Source organism: Macrobrachium nipponense, chromosome 2, assembly GCF_015104395.2.
Source record: "Macrobrachium nipponense isolate FS-2020 chromosome 2, ASM1510439v2, whole genome shotgun sequence".
Taxonomy (NCBI): domain Eukaryota; kingdom Metazoa; phylum Arthropoda; class Malacostraca; order Decapoda; family Palaemonidae; genus Macrobrachium; species Macrobrachium nipponense.
Window position 1 is genome coordinate 93,368,271 of NC_087201.1, and position 18,059 is coordinate 93,386,329.

The window sequence follows — 18,059 nt, forward strand, 5'->3', positions numbered from 1 at the left end:
GGATATCCTCAATAATCCAGAATTGGTCCGATATGTCTGTGTTTGCTGGGAAAGGACTGAAAACGCTAACCCGCTATTTCATTGCTGTTCAGTGAGAAGCCGTAGTTGCAATGAAAGCGGAGCGCTTTTCAGTAATGAAAACACAGGGATGTACTGCCTGAAGAACCGCTTCTCATGGGCTGAATCATCGTCATCTTCTTTCAGGTTATCCAGGGAAGACATATATATATATACTTGCAAGTAGAGCTGGCAGGGCAGGGAACGGGCGATGTCTTCCATTATACATCTACAATTCGGGGCGAACAATGAACAATTGCACACCTACGAATACGAGATATATTTAGAAGAAATCATTCTGCATTATTGCAGCAGCAGGTGTGATGCAGCGGGAGACTAGGCTACAGACTTCAGTTACCGTGCAGTAAACAGAAAGATGATAGTCTCTATTGAGATATCTCTGTCTGAAAATTCTCGCAATGTCCAAGGCGATGCAGCAGAGATGGTCATTCACGTATGCGAGAATCCCAGCCAACCAGAGACCTAAGTCTGTGATTGTTGGGCAGAGATACGGTTCGGTAGTCAATCATTGTAGAGGAGAGAGACATAAACCGACCGTGAATCTCGGAGAGCTAGCTGGTACTAGGCTGCGGCAGGCAGCCCAATACACCGCTAGCTCTCACTCACTCGTTATCCTGAGTTGCCAGGTAATCCATTCCAAGAAGGAATGCATTCGGCTAGAACCATTGAGTGCAAAAAAATACACTCGAGCATTTGCATTTAAACGAAACAGATTTCGGTGAATACAAAAACTGAGGTGGTGTTGTCGTAACGATACCATAAGTATCTCAAAATCGAAACTGGTAACTCCTGGGAGGTTGCAGGCAGTCCCGAGTTGCAGTTCAATTAAGAAGATACTATTCGTCTCGGTCACAATCCGTAGAGTTAACTACGGTATGTGCCTACACCTCGGACAATTCAACTGATTAACAGAATCATGTCGCGAGGGCAATATACGTAGAATATTTGTAGGTTCCTGTACAAAGACCTCCATCCTAAATTCTTTTCCATTCAAGGAAAGAGAATAAGGACTGGAAGCCGACACCCTTCATTCTCTAATGAAGAGAGTGAAGGAGAAGTTTTTCCCCGAAGGAAGACTTTAATGGTGATAACAGGATACTGAAGAAGATAGTTCAAGTCAAACTGGATATTCCCACCCGTTCTTCTCTATCCCAGGGTTGGCCGCCTACTGTGAGATATTCTTCCTTCAGCAGCAGTGCTTCTTCCAAACGCTAGAAATTCCAGGAATTCAAGCATTCGGCGAGATTCCCGATTATCGTAGTAACAATTATCTGGGATTCTCGTCTAGCCCACTCTGGACCGTGGTTTCACCCAAGTGTTCGCAGATCGTAGAAAAATGATATTGTTATGTTACAATAAAGTTTTGTACATACTTACCTGGCAGATATATACAATTAAATGGCCCACCCAGCCTCCCCTCAGGAGACAAGTGGAAGAGAAAATCTGATTAGAAAATGGGAATGGTTCCTATTCCTGCCACCCAGCGGCAGGGTGGTAGATCACCTGACCTACCTGTAGCGTGTGCCGCAAAATTCGAATTTCTGTCGGGGACGACAGACTCTATAGCTAAGTATATATCTGCCAGGTAAGTATGTACAAAACTTTATTGTAACATAACAATATCATTTTTGTACATTCAACTTCCCTGTCAGATATATATTTAGCTGATTGGCACCCTTGGTGGTGGGTAAGAGACAGCTAACTACTGAAATAAACAGGAAGACATTCGTTGTAGGTAATATATCAAAAACCTTGGTTCCTACCTGTTTTGGCAGAAGACTTCATGGCTACTGCCTAGGAGCCTGCTTCGCCTCAAGAGCCTCAGTGAGGTAGTGACCTCATGCTAAGAGTTCTTGTGGGTCTGTCAATGGGGTCTTATCCGCTTACTCGACAGAGCCTGAAGATCTTTGTCAATGGGGTCCCATCCACTTACATGACAAAACACCTTGCCTAATGGCATCATCAAGGAGCACAACACCGATCCCGATCACCTGATCCTAATACCTGGTTTAGTAATGAGATTGAAAGGAGTTATCCCCAACATCCTTTCAAGCAACCCTAAAAACTCAACACCAAAATTGTAAAAGCAAACTAAAATCATTAAGGATCAGTATCAGCTCCTCGTCCCAGCACAGTATCCGCTGATACATAAGGACCAAGAGAGAAGCATCTCTCGTATGTCACTCTGACATCCTTTACGTAATGGGAAGCAAAAACAGAGTTGCATCTCCAGTACGTTGCTGCTAAAATATCCTTCATGGACATATTTCTGCTGAAAGATAGAGAGGTTGCAACCGCACATACCTCATGCGCTTTAACCCTTAGCAGTTTCAAGGATTCATCTTGGCACTTCATGTGTGCTTCCGATATCACATTTCTAACAAAGAACGCTAGTGCGTTTTCTGACATGGGTCTCTTAGGGTCCTTCACAGCACACCAGAGACTCTGACGGCAACCCTGCAGTTGATTCTTCTTTTGAAGATAAAACTTCAGAGTTCTGACTAGACAAAGAGACCTTTCTAACTCACTCCCAACAAGAGGAGAAAGTCCCTTGACCTCAAAACTTCTGGGCCAAGGTCTAGAAGGGTTCTCGTTTTTAGCCAGAAACAGAGGTTGGAAAGAGACAACTGCAGAATCTCCTTTAAATCCCACACGGGAATCTAATGCATGCAGTTCACTGACCCTCTTGGCAGTCGCGAGGGCCAAGAGAAAAATGCACTTCCTCGTGATATCTCTAAACGAGGCTTGATGAGGAGGTTCGAACCTATCCGATGTGAGGAACTTGAGAACTACGTCTAGATTCCAGCTAGGAGGTAGAGAAGATCTAGTCTTGGGGGTCTCGAAGGACCGTATAAGATCATGAAGATCTTTGTTTTCCTCTGTTCAGGCCCCTATTCCTGAATACAGCAGAGAGCATGCTCCTGTATCCTTTAATAGTGGAAACCGCCAAATGTGATTCTTCTCTTAGGAAGAGAAGAAAATCGGCAATGTCGGTCACAGAGGTATTGGAGGAGGACAGCTTCTTCGACCTACACCATCTACGGAAGACTTCCCACTTCGATTGATAAACCCGCAGGGTAGAAGACCTGCGGGCTCTGGCAATCGCGCTCGCAGCTTTTCGAGAAAAGCCTCTCGCTCTGACGAGTCTTTCGATAGTCGAAAGGCAGTCAGGGAGAGAGTGAGGAGGTTTTATGGAACCTCTCGAAGTGGGGTTGTTTGAGCAGATCTGTCCTTTCAGGAAGAGATCTGGGGAAGTCCACCGTCCATTCCAGTACCTCTGTGAACCAATCTCGAGCGAGCCAAAAGGGAGCGATGAGTGTCATTCTCGTTCCTTCTGAGGACACAAACTTTCTTAGTACTTCCCCCAGCAGCTTGAATGGGGGGAAGGCGTAAGCGTCTATGCCCGACCAATCCATGAGGAGGGCATCGATCGCTATGGCTCTGGGATCTTCCACTGATGAGCAGAAGTTTTCCATTCTTCTGGAGAGGAACGTGGCGAACAGGTCTATCTGAGGTTTCCCCCAGAGGGACCAGTTTCTGGCAGACTTCGGAGTGGAGGGTCCACTCTGTAGGAAGGACCTGGTTCTTCCTGCTCAGTCGGTCTGCTCTTACATTCTTTACTCCTTGCACGAATCTTGTCAGGAGTATGATGCCTCGTTCCTCTGCCCAGATTAACAGAGCTCTTGCTATCTCGTATAGGGAGAAAGAGTGAGTCCCTCCCTGCTTTCGGATGTAAGCCAGAGCCGTGGTATTGTCCGAATTGACCTGGACTACCACGCCTCTGACGTCCGATTCGAAGTGCTGCAGGGCTAAATGGATAGCCAGAAGTTCCTTCGTGTTGATGTGCCAGGACACCTGTTCTCTTGTCCAGGTGCCTGATACTTCTTTCGTTCCCAGTGTTGCTCCCCAACCTGTCTCCGAGGCGTCGGAAAACAACACTAGGAGCAGGTTCCGAAGAGAAAGGGACACTCCTTCGTTCCTCTCTAGAGGGGTTAACCACCACTTCAAGTGGAACTTGATCTCCGGTTGAATGGGAAAAGAATCCGACAGTTCCCCTGTCTTCCGATTCCACATTCTTTGTAGGTAGAACTGCAGAGGTCTCAGGTTGAGCCTCCCCAGAGAAACGAACTGCTCCAGCGACGAAAGGGTACCCAGGAGACTGAGCCATTCCCTCGCTGAGCTTCCTTCTTTCTCTAAGAAGGTTGAGACTTTTTCCAAGCCTCGAGCAATTCTTTCTCGCCATGGAAACACTCGAAAACCCAGAAAATCCATCTGAATCCCCAGATAAACAATGTCCGAGCGATCTTACAAGATCCAAAGTCGTTTCCAGGTCCTCCAAACACTGATGTTTCGATTTTGCTCTTATGAGCCAATCATCCAAGTAAAGAGATATGTTCACCCCCTTCAGATGTAACCATCATGCTACGTTCCTCATCAGGCCCGTAAACACTTGAGGGGCCGTAGACAGGCCGAAGCACAAAGCCCTGAACTGAAAGATCCTGCCCTGTACCATGAACCGAAGATATTTCCTCGATGCAGGATGCAAGGGGACGTGAAAATACGCGTCCTGCAGGTCTAGGGAGACCATCCAATCTCCCGGACGCAGAGCCGCAAGAACAGAGTTGGAAGTTTCCATGGAGAATTTCTTCTTCTCTACGAAACGGTTCAAAGCGCTCACGTCCAGAACAGGCCTCCACCCCCCCGAGGGTTTCGGGACGAGAAACAGTCGATTGTAGAAGCCTAGGGAGTGCGGATCCTGCACTAGTTTGATGGCCTCCTTTTCTAACATCTGGTCTACAAGATGCAAAAGAGATTCTCTCTTGGCAGGGTCTTTGTACTTCGCAGACAGTTCCCTTGGGGTCGACGTCAAGGGAGGCCTGTCTCTGAAGGGGATGAGATATCCCTTCCTCACGATCGAGAGGGACCAAGAGTCTGCCTCTCTCACAGCCCATGCTTCTGAGAACTTCAGAAGCCTGGCGCCTACTGGTGTTTGGAGGACTGACACATCATTTGGTCTTCTTAACTGGTCTAAAAGAAGACCTACCTCTCTTTTCAGTTCCTCTCTTTCTAGAGGAGGATCGAGAAGATGAACTCCCTCGAAAGGGCGGCTGTGGGTTACGTGACTCCTTCTTCACAGCAGGAACGGCTGGCCTCGTCTTCTTTGCTGACTGCACCAGAAGATCTTGAGTCGCCTTCTCAGTGAGTGAGTGAGAAATATCTCTCATTAACTGAGAAGGGAAAAGCTGGTTTGAAAGAGGTGTGTAAAGCAGAGACGACCTCTGAACAGGCAAGACAGCTTTTGTAAGGAAAGAGCTGAATACAGCCCTCTTCTTAAGAATTCCTGCTCCGAAAAGGGAGGCCACTTCCCCCGATCCGTCTTGGACCGCCTTGTCCATGCACGCTAATATACTATGCAGGACTTCAGGGCTCAGGAAGTCAGGGTCCTGTGTCTTCTTGGCCAAAGCCCCAAAGGACCAGTCTAGAAAGTTAAAAACTTCCAAGACATGGAATAATCCCTTGAGGAGATGGTCCATTTCTGACATTCCCCAAGTGGTTCTTGCAGATGACAGTGATTGTCTCCTCGACGCGTCTACAAGCGTGGAGAAGTCTGCTTCAGCCGAAGCAGGGAGAGCTAGCCCCATTGCTTCCCCTGTCTCATACCAAATGCCTCTCCTCCCAGAAAGCCTGGAGGGGGGGCAGGTAAAGACAGTCTTTCCAGATTCTTCCTTGGAGCTGAGCCAATTTCCAAAACACTGTAGCGCTTTCTTCATGAAAATGGTCGGGCGCATCTTCAAGAAGGAGGATGATTTTGAGGTCTTCGTACTCGTGAACAACGAACGAGGAGAAGGAGGGGCGGCAGGACTCAGAGAATCTCCAAATTCTTGCAGTAAAAGAGCTGCTAAGGTTTTGTAGTCCGAGAGACCTGCACCCTTATTAGCTTCTGAGTCTGAAATATCTTCCAGCTCTAGTCCAGTTCTGGTGGAAGAAGAGCGATCAACCGAAGGAGAGTGCCTCTTTTTGCAAGGTGAAGGGCTTTTAGCAGTACCAGAGCCATCCTGACAAGGGCGACGGCCGCCTGTGCGACATCTTGCGTCCCTGCCAGGAGAAGGCTGATTCTGCAAAAAACTCCTATCATTATCAGAGCCATCCTGACAAGGGCGACGGCCGCCTGTGCGACATCTTGCGTCCCTGCCAGGAGAAGGCTGTCCTTGCGAAAAACTTCTAACAGTACCAGCACCATCCTGACAAGGGCGACAGCCGCCTATGCGACATCTTGCATCCCTGTCAGGAGAAGGCTGATCCTGTGAAAAGCTACAAAGAGGAGCCTCCCGGTTAACTACTCTCTCGAAAGGTGAAACTGGAGATCCTGGCGCCTGGCTGGCACTTCGCTTCTGGCTGGTGCCTCGCGCCTGGCTGGCGCTATCCGCATCGGACAAAACTCGCTCCTGTCCGGGCTGTCCGAATCTGGCGCTTTTCGCCTAGTTGGCGCCTCGAGCTTGGCTGGCGTTGTCCGCATCGGACGATGTTCGCGCCTGTCCGGGCTGTCTGAATCTGGCGCTTTTCGCCTAGTTGGCGCCTCGCGCCTGACTGCTGCTTCTTTGTCAGAAGATCCTCTATCTGGCGCCTCGGACCTAGGACGAGGAGTAGAGGAGAGGCACTTGGAGCCATGAACATCCACCGGACGAGAAGATCTTTTTATCGGAAGAAAGCGTCTTTCCTCCGAGGAGGGTCCTTTTTTAGAACTCCTACCAATGACGAGATTTGCTCCTGCATTTTAAGGAGAATCTTAGTCGCTGTATCTTCCTCCTCCTTATCAGAATGAGGGGAAGGAGGTCTGGAGGATGTAGGAGACTCAGAGCCGAGAGCAGGCGCAATCAAGGCTTTCTTGGCTCTTTTCCTCTCGCATGGAGAGTCTTCTGGAAAGCGTTCCGGGCTCAAGTCCAAAGTAGGCGCTTTCCAAATTCTTTTCATAGGACGCAATAGATCGTCCGAACTCCATCCACGTCTATGCGGAGACGAATCGGACGAGGAGATGCACTCTTTGAGGATGCCTTTCCAATGGCGATCCTTGGCAGTCTGGGACGCCTGATCGGTGGGGATTCTCCGTAACCTCCGTAAGGCTTTCGACTTTCCTTCTCCTCTGGGCCTGGGAGCTTGGAAGAGGTCTAGTCCTGGGAGCGAGACAGAGCCGATCAGACGCACCCTCCACTGTACTGGGGACACTAACATCACTTTCCACTGCACTTTGCTTACCTTCTAGAGCTTGCATTTTACGCTCCATCCTCTTGAGGGCAGCCTTCAAATCTGCAATTTCCGATGATGAATTTGCAGTATCTGAGAAGGGGGAAGGTGCTGATACTGTATGGGAGGAAACAACGATTACTTGAGGATTAGGTGCTACACTACTAACTGGCTCGTTAGAGCGAGACCTACTCAAGCTTCTGGAAGAAGCTTTTCTAGCCCTATCCTTCTCCAATTTCCTTAAGTAGGAATTTAGAGTCTTGCAGTCTTCCTCACTCAAATTTACACATTCATTACAAGTGTTAGATACAGAACATTCATTCCCCCTACACCGCTTGCTTACAGTGTGAGGATCTACCGAAGCTTTCGGTAGTCTCACACTACAACCCTCATTCACACATCTTCTAACTGCATAGTTAGAGTCCGACATCTTGAGAATAATCCGAAGCCGAAATAAAAAAACAGTCCACAAAAGCGTATGCCAAACCAGAGATCCAATACGTCACCAAATAAATCAGTCCAGAAGATCAACGGCGATGAAAAACGAAAGTCAAGTCAGGAGGAACCAGCAATGATGTTACCGGAACCGGCGACAGAGAAAATCTGATTAGAAAACAGGAATGGTTCCTATTCCTGCCACCCAGCGGCAGGGCGGTAGATCACCTGACTTACCTGTAGCGTGCCGCGAAATTCGAATTTCTGTCGGGGACGACGGAGTCTATAGCTAAGTATATATCTGACAGGGAAGTTAAATGTACAAAACCAGAACACTCTGAGTGCGCTAAAAATTCCGAAGAATTCCAAGCGCTTGGCGAAACCCCCACCGAATTCGTCAAGACGATCATCGGTTGGTGGCCCTCCCAATTCCTGTAGAAATCGAGGATGGGGAAGGATCCTTCCTCAACGACGGGGGCTTACGTCCGGTAGGACCCGAAGATCCCCCCAGGAACGCAGTCCCCAACGTGGAATCCTACGGAGAACTCTCTGCAGGATCCCTCCCCTTTCCTTTGTAGCCGTAGGGAGAGAGGGAATGGGGGAGGAAGATTGGATACTCGCTCGCCTTCCCAGTGGAACTAGCAGTTGGACCGCTAAGAGTCTGGGAAAACGTTACCATCAGGAGAAAACATTTTCCCGAGGAGGGTTATGAACTCGTACTGTAGGCTAAGCATCTGCCGCCACCGTGACCATCAACTGGGTGGGGCTGAGTGAGCACCTGACGGAAGAGAGCTGATATCGCCTTCCGACGCGTCCCAGTCCTCGTCGAGGCCGAAACCTCTCAAGAGGACCGAAGGGGGAGCGAGCCCTGTTCTCTTGAGTGTGTGGTCCAGACGGACCATCACGTGAACAGCGGTGATGGTCCCCCCAAGAATCTGGGAAGCGTCATTCGTCCTTGCTAACCCCCCCACGATCTTCTCCAACCACTTGAGCAAGGATCTGTTGGTCCCAAGACCGAACCAGGCTCGTGGCTGTATCATAAGAAGTGCAATCCTCACGGTCACTCCTGTTCGTCTCGTTCCTCCCGGTGTAGCCTGAGGAGGTTGAATAGACAGGTGAGGGAGACCTGATGCTCCTACCCTGCCTACTAGCAGAACTAGTAGGCTGGGAGGACTGCAGGTGATCGCCAACCAACGGTGGCAATTGAGCTGCAGGTCTGGACCAGCGGCTTCTTGCGGAGAAACGCTGGACCAAGGAACGGAGCGTCGGTCTCTATGTCAGGGGATCTGTTACGAGAGCTCTTCCCCTGCCTACCAGCAGAACCGGTAGGCTGGGAGGACTGTGGCAATCATCAACCACGGTGATGGTCGAGCTGCTGGTCTGGACCAGTGGTCTTCCTGCTCTTCAGGAGATCACTGGCGATCGAGCTGCAGGCCTGGTCGTGCGGCTCTCCTGGGGAGAGCGGCTAGACCAAGAACAGCGGCGACGGTCCCGAGCGTCAGAGGAGCTGCTGCTGGTTCCCCTATCCATCCGGTCCCGGTGGGAGCGGCGGTCAGGGGACCGGCAGAGTCCGCTGTTGCGGTGGGAGCACGCCCCTCATGATCACTCCTGATCGCCTCGCCCTTCCTGGTGTAACCCGAGGAAGTTAAAGGGATAGGAGAGGAGGGCCTGACGCTCCCACCCCCCCCGCCCACCGGCAGGACCGGTGTGCTTGGGGGGCTGCAAGTGATCGCCAACTCGTGGTGGTGATCGAGCTGCAGGCCTGGTCGCGCGGCTGGACCGAGAACAACGGCCCCGGTCCCGTGCGTCAGAGGAGCTGCTGCTGTTCCCCCTATCCGTCCAGTCCCGGCGGTCAGGGGACTGGCAGAGATCACTGTCGCGGTGGGACCGGTGCCTGTTCTCACGGCGCGTCGAACCGCTGGAACCAGCCGAAGCTGGTTCCTGTGATCGAGATTACCAGGGGCCTCAGCCGTGGCGGTCGGGACCGTCAGAACCTGGTAACAGTGGTCACTAGAGAGCGATCGGCCTGGCCGGAGAGAGTCACCTGAGCGGCTCTCACCAGCCTTCCGCTGGTCCTGGTGCCGAGCGAACTCGGACGCCTGAGCTTTGGCTGCACGGTCGCCCTCGGAAGACCGTACACTCAGTACCTCTCGCGAACGAGAGGCCGAGCCGGAACCTGGTGTAGCGGCAGCGGCCCTAGCAACAGGCCAGGAAGTACCGGTGTTAGCCGGTTCCCCTCTGGTCCCCGTCGTCTTCTTCCTTGCGGAAGGAGAAACGGGCCCCGCTCCCAAAGGAGCAAGAGGACCAGCAGAAGAACCCGCCGTCCTACCGAAGTGAGACAGGCCCTTAGAAGTTCCCGAGGGAGCCTTCTTAGGGGAGGAGGAGGCAGCCTTCTTCTTCCTCAGCTTGGAAGCCTTGGAAGTCGAAGGGGAAGAGGCGGCAGCAGGCGACGAAGAAGTCGACGACGACACCTTCCTCTTCTTCTTCTTCTTCGTCAGCTCCCTCAGGACAGACGTCAGGTCTTCCATCCAGGATGGCGCCGGGCCTGCTGTTGCCGAAGCAACAGGGCCCGGCTGCACCTGTCCGGAAGGACCAGCGACTGGGGCAGCAACACCACGGGCTGGGACGACGTCAGCAGGTGCAGGAACAGCAGGAGTGGCAGGTCAGGTACAGCAGGAGACGGGGCAGCAGCCAGCGACATTCTGGGTACCGGCGGCAGGTCCAGGGGCGAGCTCTTCGGGCATCGGAAGTCAGGGGCTGGCAGCATGAAGAACCCGGGGGGGGGGGTGGGGGGGGGGGGGGGGGGGGGGGCCACGCCTCTCCTCGGAACACGGTAGCGATCGGGCCCGGCCCTGCAACAGTGGCTGTCAGACTCACTGACATCACGTGCATGGTGTAGACCAGGTGAGGAGGGGGGGCGTACCCTGGAGTCGAGACAGTGGTGGTAGTGGTGGTCACCGCTCCATGGGTGACCGGCACAGCACCCGCCAGATGCTGGAGCAGCCCCTGGACGCTTGGCGTGCCCTGGAACCCCAGTGACACCCGCACCTGGCCGAGGTCGTCGCCCGCAGCAGGAGCACCTGAGGAAGCAACAGTCGGGTGATTAGGAGGGGTTCCCCCTCGCGCAGGGGGGGGCAAGCCCCACCCCGAGCGAACAGAAGACCCCAAATACAACTGCACGTCGGGGCACCTCACGCCCTCCTCTACGCTTGACGAATCGGGCAAAGAGAAGGACCGAGAAACCGCCCCCCCCAAGGGAAAGGCGCCATATGCGGGAGCTGAGCCAGGGGCAGGAAAGAGGAGGAAGTGCCCGTAACCAAGGGAGTCGCTGGAGAGCTTTCCGACGACTCCTTGGCAGGTCTACGCTTCCTCCTACCCTCGTACAGCACCCACTGCACCTTCGACCAATTCACACAAAATTACATGGCTCGGTCCGAGAGCATTCATGCCCCCGCACAAAGGACATGAGGATCTATCTCGGGGAAAGAGCGAAAGACCCCACATTTGCGGCCCTCCACACCAGGGCAAACTCTGCACTGATGGGGGGGGGGGGGCGCGAGGATAGCTCCATTGCACAAGAATCCATAATCAATATAATAAAGAGTAATAAAGAAAGTCACGTACTTATAATACACTTTCACTAAACTGACAAACCAAGTTGAAGAAACAACACACAACCAAAGCATACGACGATGAAGCGGGCAGAGTGATGACGAACACGTCCTCCACCAACACGGCCAAAAGCATAAGTGATTCTTCACCTCCCAGTCGCGCGGCGCACGCAGTCGGACAAGCAGTTAACTACCGAACTCCCTTGTTCGAAGCTTACGACTGTTCCAGCTGCCGCTAGTTACCTTCCTATTGTTAAAGGACCAATGGTTTGTATTACGTATCAGAACAATCTTATATTTTGAGGCAATGTCAAGGCATAGACCTACACATAAAATTCTTATATTTTGAGACAATGACGGGGTATGGGCCTACACGTCAATTTCTTATTGCAAATGGTTTTCTACCCGTATCTGTTGGAAATAGGGTACCTTGTTACTAATGTAGTAGTTTCAAGTTGAAACTTTCAACTCCACGATATATAATGTATATGCATAAAGTGGAATGTACACTAATAAGCAAGAGCACAAACACATACATGCGTGGCTGTCCAAATCTTAGGACTGTCTCAGCCTTACACCACCTATCAAACTGCTTTCAATGAACTATACTGAAAATATATTTACTAAAGGGATAAATTATATTACTGTGATGAGTGAATATAAGGCTGCTGTAGCGTTTCTATGAGAATGAAGGCTATGGAAGGAAGGCATCATATGATACTTAACAAATAAGAAAAATGTATGACAGCTGAAAGTTATGTATGAGATGATCCAACCAAGTCTGCGACTGCATGTAGCCCATGAATCATTTGGTTTTGGGCATTCTTATTGAGTCAGTCTCTCTCTCTCTCTCTCTCTCTCTCTCTTCTCTCCTCTCTCTCCTCTCTATCTTATTCTCTCTCTCCTTCTCCTTTTGTTAGAATTATTCTAGGCGCCAGGACAATATTCATAAAGATTTTGATTACTTTTTTCTTTTAATTTAAAGCATTACTAAGTTTTTTCAAGTTAATCAAACGAGTAGGCAGAGAATTCTTTGAGCCGATATGTTTATGGGAATAGGTTCTATGTTCATTCTGCAATGTTAGGATACCATATGAAAAATTTTCCGAAAAAGACACTAAAAAAGCCACTAGCTATAACAGCAGCAAACAAAAACAAGAATAAACACAAGAAACCAAAAAAACAAAACAGTTGAATTAAAAAGATGAGGCCCTATAATTCAAATGTCTTAAGCTGTGGTTAAACCGACAAAAAAAGGCACACGCCCATTATAGGTCTACGTCAATTTTTATGATCCTGCTATCTCGAAAGGAGATACTAGCCCTATACACACAGCAATAAATCGTAGTACTAGTACTAGGTAATATTACTTACAATTCTATGAAATCAAGCAAAATATCTCGGCAACTCTCCAACACAACCAAAACGTGGCCGTCGTAGGCGGCAATAAAAAAACCCCCCGTTTGTTCTGTTAATTCTTCATTAACCTCAAGGTCAGAGTCGGAGGTTTGACCTTTGTATTGGCCAAAGAAGTTAGGGTTAGAATATCACAGCAGGCCAAGCAGCGGCCACCTACAATCAAACGGTTCAGCCAGAACCTCCGAAAAAGTACATTATAACGCGTCCTGACACCGGAGATGGGCATCAGTCGCGACTTCTTGTTGGTGAAAAACGGAGCTAAAGACCTCTACTCTCCTTTCGAAGTAAGTATTTTCTCCATAGTTAGAAAATTAAGGCCAAATTTTAAGATTTAAACAGAGGGTACTGAAAATGGGCCCACGGCAGTGGAAAATAAACTCACCAAAACGCTTTAGAAATTTTTACTTACAACTAAAAATGTTTCGAAGATTGACGCCATCTCGATGTTTACGGAGTCGCTTGTGTCAACAAACTTTCCATTCCTGTGATAAATCCGCACACCACTTGTACCCACAGACGCTGGAGCACTTTTATCACAACAATCGAAACACGATTTCTCACAACAACAAGCCAGGAGTAAACAGCTGTTTTGGTAGAAGATGACGAGAAGCGTGCTCTTAGCTAATTTTTAAATAAGTAGTAAAACATCAATATTTTACATATTTATGATGATTAATTTGAAAATATCGAATTGAAAAAGTAACTCGACTCTGACTCAAATTTAAGTTATTATTTTTTCTGAATAGACATTCTTTTAAGTTCTGTATTATGACGTCACGACATCTTGACTTCGTACCTATTGTAAATAATTGCTATACTCAATGTCATTGCAGAACAGTTTACCAGTTATTCATGCAGATTGTTATCAGCTATACATGTAATTGTTATAATCGTAATGCGCTATATATATTTATTATTTACTTTTTGGATATATGAAGATGTTTTACTGCTGGATTATCGCCGTAGTGTGACGCAATCGTTTTCGGTCCAAGGGCCTCTGTCTGTTTTCGCACCATAAGAAATTATGGGCCGAATTTGCAATGACCAGAAAGTCGTTAAAATTAAAAGAGGAAAGTTAGCATTGAGGGGCATTATTGTTTTGACTGAGAAAAATACAAATTTATTCAATAGCTAGCTTGTAAAAAATACTTGGTTATAAAAACTTGATTGACAACTAAGCAGCATGTCTACTATGGGTTTCAGAGACAGTGCAAGCACGTTTTTGGGCAATACCTATTTCTGTAACGAACACTCTTAACAGAACGAGATTTGCTATAGTGCATTACACCCAGTGCCGTAATTTATAAGGGTATCGTGAATCACTAATCGTAAAGAATAACGCACTTGTCCTTGTACCAAGAGACAAAAACTCCATTATGCAGAAATGGATACGAACACGGTATAAAGCTCCACCTACCCTCTCCCCAACGCCCCCCCCCTCCACCGCCATCCCTTTTCTCTTCGTCTCCGCCTCCTCTCTCTCTCTCTCTCTCTCTCTCTCTCTCTCTCTCTCTCTCTCTCTCTCTCTCTCTCTCTCTGTTGCCATTCGGTATGTGTTGACCCTCCAAACTGGGTATAAGACTACACACAAAACGTTGAAATTAGTGAAATTAGGCTATGTATTGGAAGTATATATACATAAATATTAAAGCAATTTTTATCATTATTGCATTACTATGACAACTAGAATTCATGGAAACGAGTTATAATAATGGAACGGCGTGTGTGTGAAGCCTCCACTAATGTGGCAACGATGATTTTGCCATTCTTAGCATGCAAACATTAAAGCATGCAAACATTAAAGGTTACATTTATTTCTGGCATACGATTATTAAAGAAATTCAAAATACTAATAAAGACTGAAATCAATGAAAAGTGCTAGCAAAAACAAAAAAGCAAAAAAAAAAAAACGTAGTCGTTCCTCTATGCACTTTTCCGTATTCGTTCCTCTATGGTTTTTTCGGCAGCCAGATGTACGAAAACGTTAGAAACATTTGATTTTTATCTACTTTAGAAATATCTGTAATTTGTTTTCGGGTAATTTGGTTGCAAAAAAGGGATAATCTATACATGAATTAAATCAAAATTTTTAAATAACAAAGTTAAATTTAAACTAAATCAACAGTAAAGTAAACAGTTTAGGGAATCCAAAACTTTGCAGTTTCGTCGTCTGCTGTTCGTAATTGTGTTTTATGGCGCGCGCGCGTTAGAAACCAGGAACAGCAACGGGTTTTAAAGTGCAATGTGGAGTGAACTGAGACCAAAATGTGTATAATAACAATCAAATAAGCACTGTGGAGTTTCAGTTGTGATGGCAGTAAGGATAAAGACCGCCGATTACATGGTAAGAATGAATTCAGTTCAAACCATAACCCCGGGAATAACAAGTTTCATACTTTCACTAATATAGGCAACAAAATGTTGTTTTATTGTGCTGATTACAACTGCAATCTTGAGTAAGATCAATAAACGTTACATATACGCTAACATGTTCAAATGAGTGCTGGGGGGAAGGCTGGGGAAAGATGGTGGCCGTCATGATGAGAACCGTCCATGCAAAACGTAGCCGCCATATTGGATTTCAAAACTGCCTTGAAAACATATTTTACGAAGAGCTCACATGCTTATTTTAGTTCGTATGGGGCTTTCATATATCACAATATGTTGACGAAACTTCAGTCTTTTAAATGGTAAGCTTAGAGTTGCAATTGTATTCATGTTTCACCAATTAAATATCGAGTGAATAAGACCCGTCCACCGTGATGAGGGTTGGCCTGTCGTGATATTCTACCCTAATTTCAAACTACCCTGGCTGTGTTGATAAGCGGCAAAGCATAGCCTAGTTGTGGACTTTGCAGTAGAAATTTTGTAACAGTCGTTCAGAAAAGCAACAATAGGTTTTGATAACCAAAAGTTGCCAACAAGTTGCCAATTTCGGTGGTAGTTGCTAACCACAAAATTCCATTGCCAACCACCTCAGATACCTAGAGTTGTTTGGGTCCCTCATCCAGCAGGAATGTTGAAATTTCTTCCCCCTACGGATGATGGTACTTCTCTTGATACTTGCCATTGAACTGCTTAGGCTAAATACACTACAATGATACGAAATCCTAAAGGAAATGCATCACGACTCATGACACGTCACACAATACAAACCCAATCAACACTGGATTCTCACCTGGGTGGTCGGTGGTTTGATTCTCGGCCATTTCATTGAGGAGTGAGAGATGTTTTTTTTCTGGTGAGAGAAGTTCACTCTTGACGTGGTTCGGAATTCACATGTAAAGCCGTTGGTCCCGTTGCTGAATAAACACTGATTCCATGCAGTAAAAGCACTGCAAACAAACAAACAATCAACACTGGAGCCAGTCTATTTTTATAGTCAGTAATAGGCTATGTTCACGAATCGCAATGGTTTATGGGTAAAGCCGACGAGCTGTTACGAACTGTTACCTATACTTATATAATTGTATATTTCTGAAATTGGACAGTTGTAATATGTCAAGAAATACAAAATATTATATGTACTTTTTTGGAATAATAGTCACACCTGTGATACGAATATGATGAGATCAAAATATCTAGATACATAGCGATAGATATCCGTTGATTTATTTTTTTTTATAAAGAACGCATCAGTTCTTATAGTAGAAAATGGATATTTTTAGTAGGATACTAAAGTAAATTTCTCAATTTTCTACACTCCGAAATCGGCAAGTCATAAGGACATTGTTGTTCAATTTCGCTCAGAGGGTGATATCACAGGGCGATATTGAGATATATATACATATTTACTCTGATATTGTATTTTTTAGAGAGAAAAAGTAAATTTTTATCGTAAATAATGTGCATACAGACATTTTGAAACAAATTTTCGCTCAAATATGTAAAGAACACACCCATTTTTTTAGATAATACTCCAGGACATGTTTATTTACACTGACTAGTCAAAATTCGTCAATAATTAAAAATTGACAGTTATTTAAAAATCGGCGCCCCGCCCACCCCCTTAAAGTAAATAAAGATCTGTGACTAATTCTTAGTGTCGAATAATTTCTTTTAATAAGTATATGACGGTAGGAGACCCTCTCTCAAACATGTTTTGTTAAAGATGATGGCAGCATCAGTGGAATTGATTTTATATATGGTCTTTTCAATTCTTCTTATTATTCTCTTCTCATCAGGGCTGATATTTGCTAATAGCTGGCCGATGTTCATATCTCGGTTAAAGAAATGTTTTCTAAAAATAATAATTTATTGATATGATAACAAAAGTGGTTAACAAATCTTAGTCTAAGGGCGTAACGGAATTCCAACGTTTCCAACCGTATCATCGGTTCATTTTCAAGGAAAGGTGAGCGTGAACTGATTAGAATGGGGTCGTTCGGCGGTATTTATTGTGTCCCAGGTGCTCTGTCTGATGGGCGCTGCGTTTTCATTGGCTGAACAGAGGATTAAGTCCCTGAGTCAACCCGTCTTGCAGAGGTGGAAGCTCGCACTGCTCTTCTCGTGCGGACGCTGGAGACTGGAAGCGTAGTATTGGGAAGGTCATTGCCGATAGACGGGGGCACCTGATTGGCCCGTTCGATCGGCTCTATGGTGCTGGCGGGCGGCGCCCTTCGTGCCACCGTCGGGAGGAGTGAAGTCTCTTGGGTGGTGTTGAGGCTGGGTCTCTTCTTCCCGATGTGTAGGGCCTCCAAGAAGCGGAGGTGACGGTGGTCTGCTGCCTTATCGATAATTCTGATATTAGGAATAATGTCATTTCTAGTTATCCTGGTATTGTGGACGTTTTTGGCATGATTATGGATGGCGCCTTCCTGAGCATGGCAGGATATCCTCTTCGAAAATCGCATAGTCGTCATACCAATGTAAGTGCCGGGGCATTCCCGGACAGGGCATTTGTACTGGTAGACAACGTTAGTTTTCTTGAGAGGGTCCTGCATCACGGGGGCTGGATTGTTTTTCATAATCAGGCCACTGGTCTTCTTGCGCTTGTAGTAAATTATTAATTTAACTTTTTTCGCAGGGTCCGTGGGGGAGACGTTCCTTTCTATGATGGTACGAAGGGCTCGCTCGTCCTCTTTGTATTTCTTATGAAATACTCCCTTGTAAAAGAGAGTGACGTCTTCAAGGGCGGCGGGACGAGGCTCCTGCTGATACCATTTATCGATTTTTCTGCGAATGCATTTAGTGATGTCCCGGTTGGAATACCCGTTGTTAATTAAAACTTGGGCAACACGTTCTAATTCAGTGTGCGTGTCCTTCCACGAAGAG

General features: G+C 47.2%; 1 protein-coding gene across 1 annotated transcript in view; it reads right to left on the reverse strand.

Annotated features, from left to right (window-relative positions):
* Window positions 1–16,009, reverse strand: part of LOC135220795 (alpha-L-fucosidase-like) — a 185,827-nt gene extending 169,818 nt beyond the window's left edge. The window contains exon 1 of the mRNA XM_064258300.1: window positions 15,964–16,009. Coding sequence (XP_064114370.1) covers window positions 15,964–15,994 — 31 coding nt within the window. The 5' untranslated portion in view covers window positions 15,995–16,009. The remainder of the gene's footprint in view (window positions 1–15,963) is intronic.
* Window positions 16,010–18,059: the final 2,050 nt, after the last annotated feature.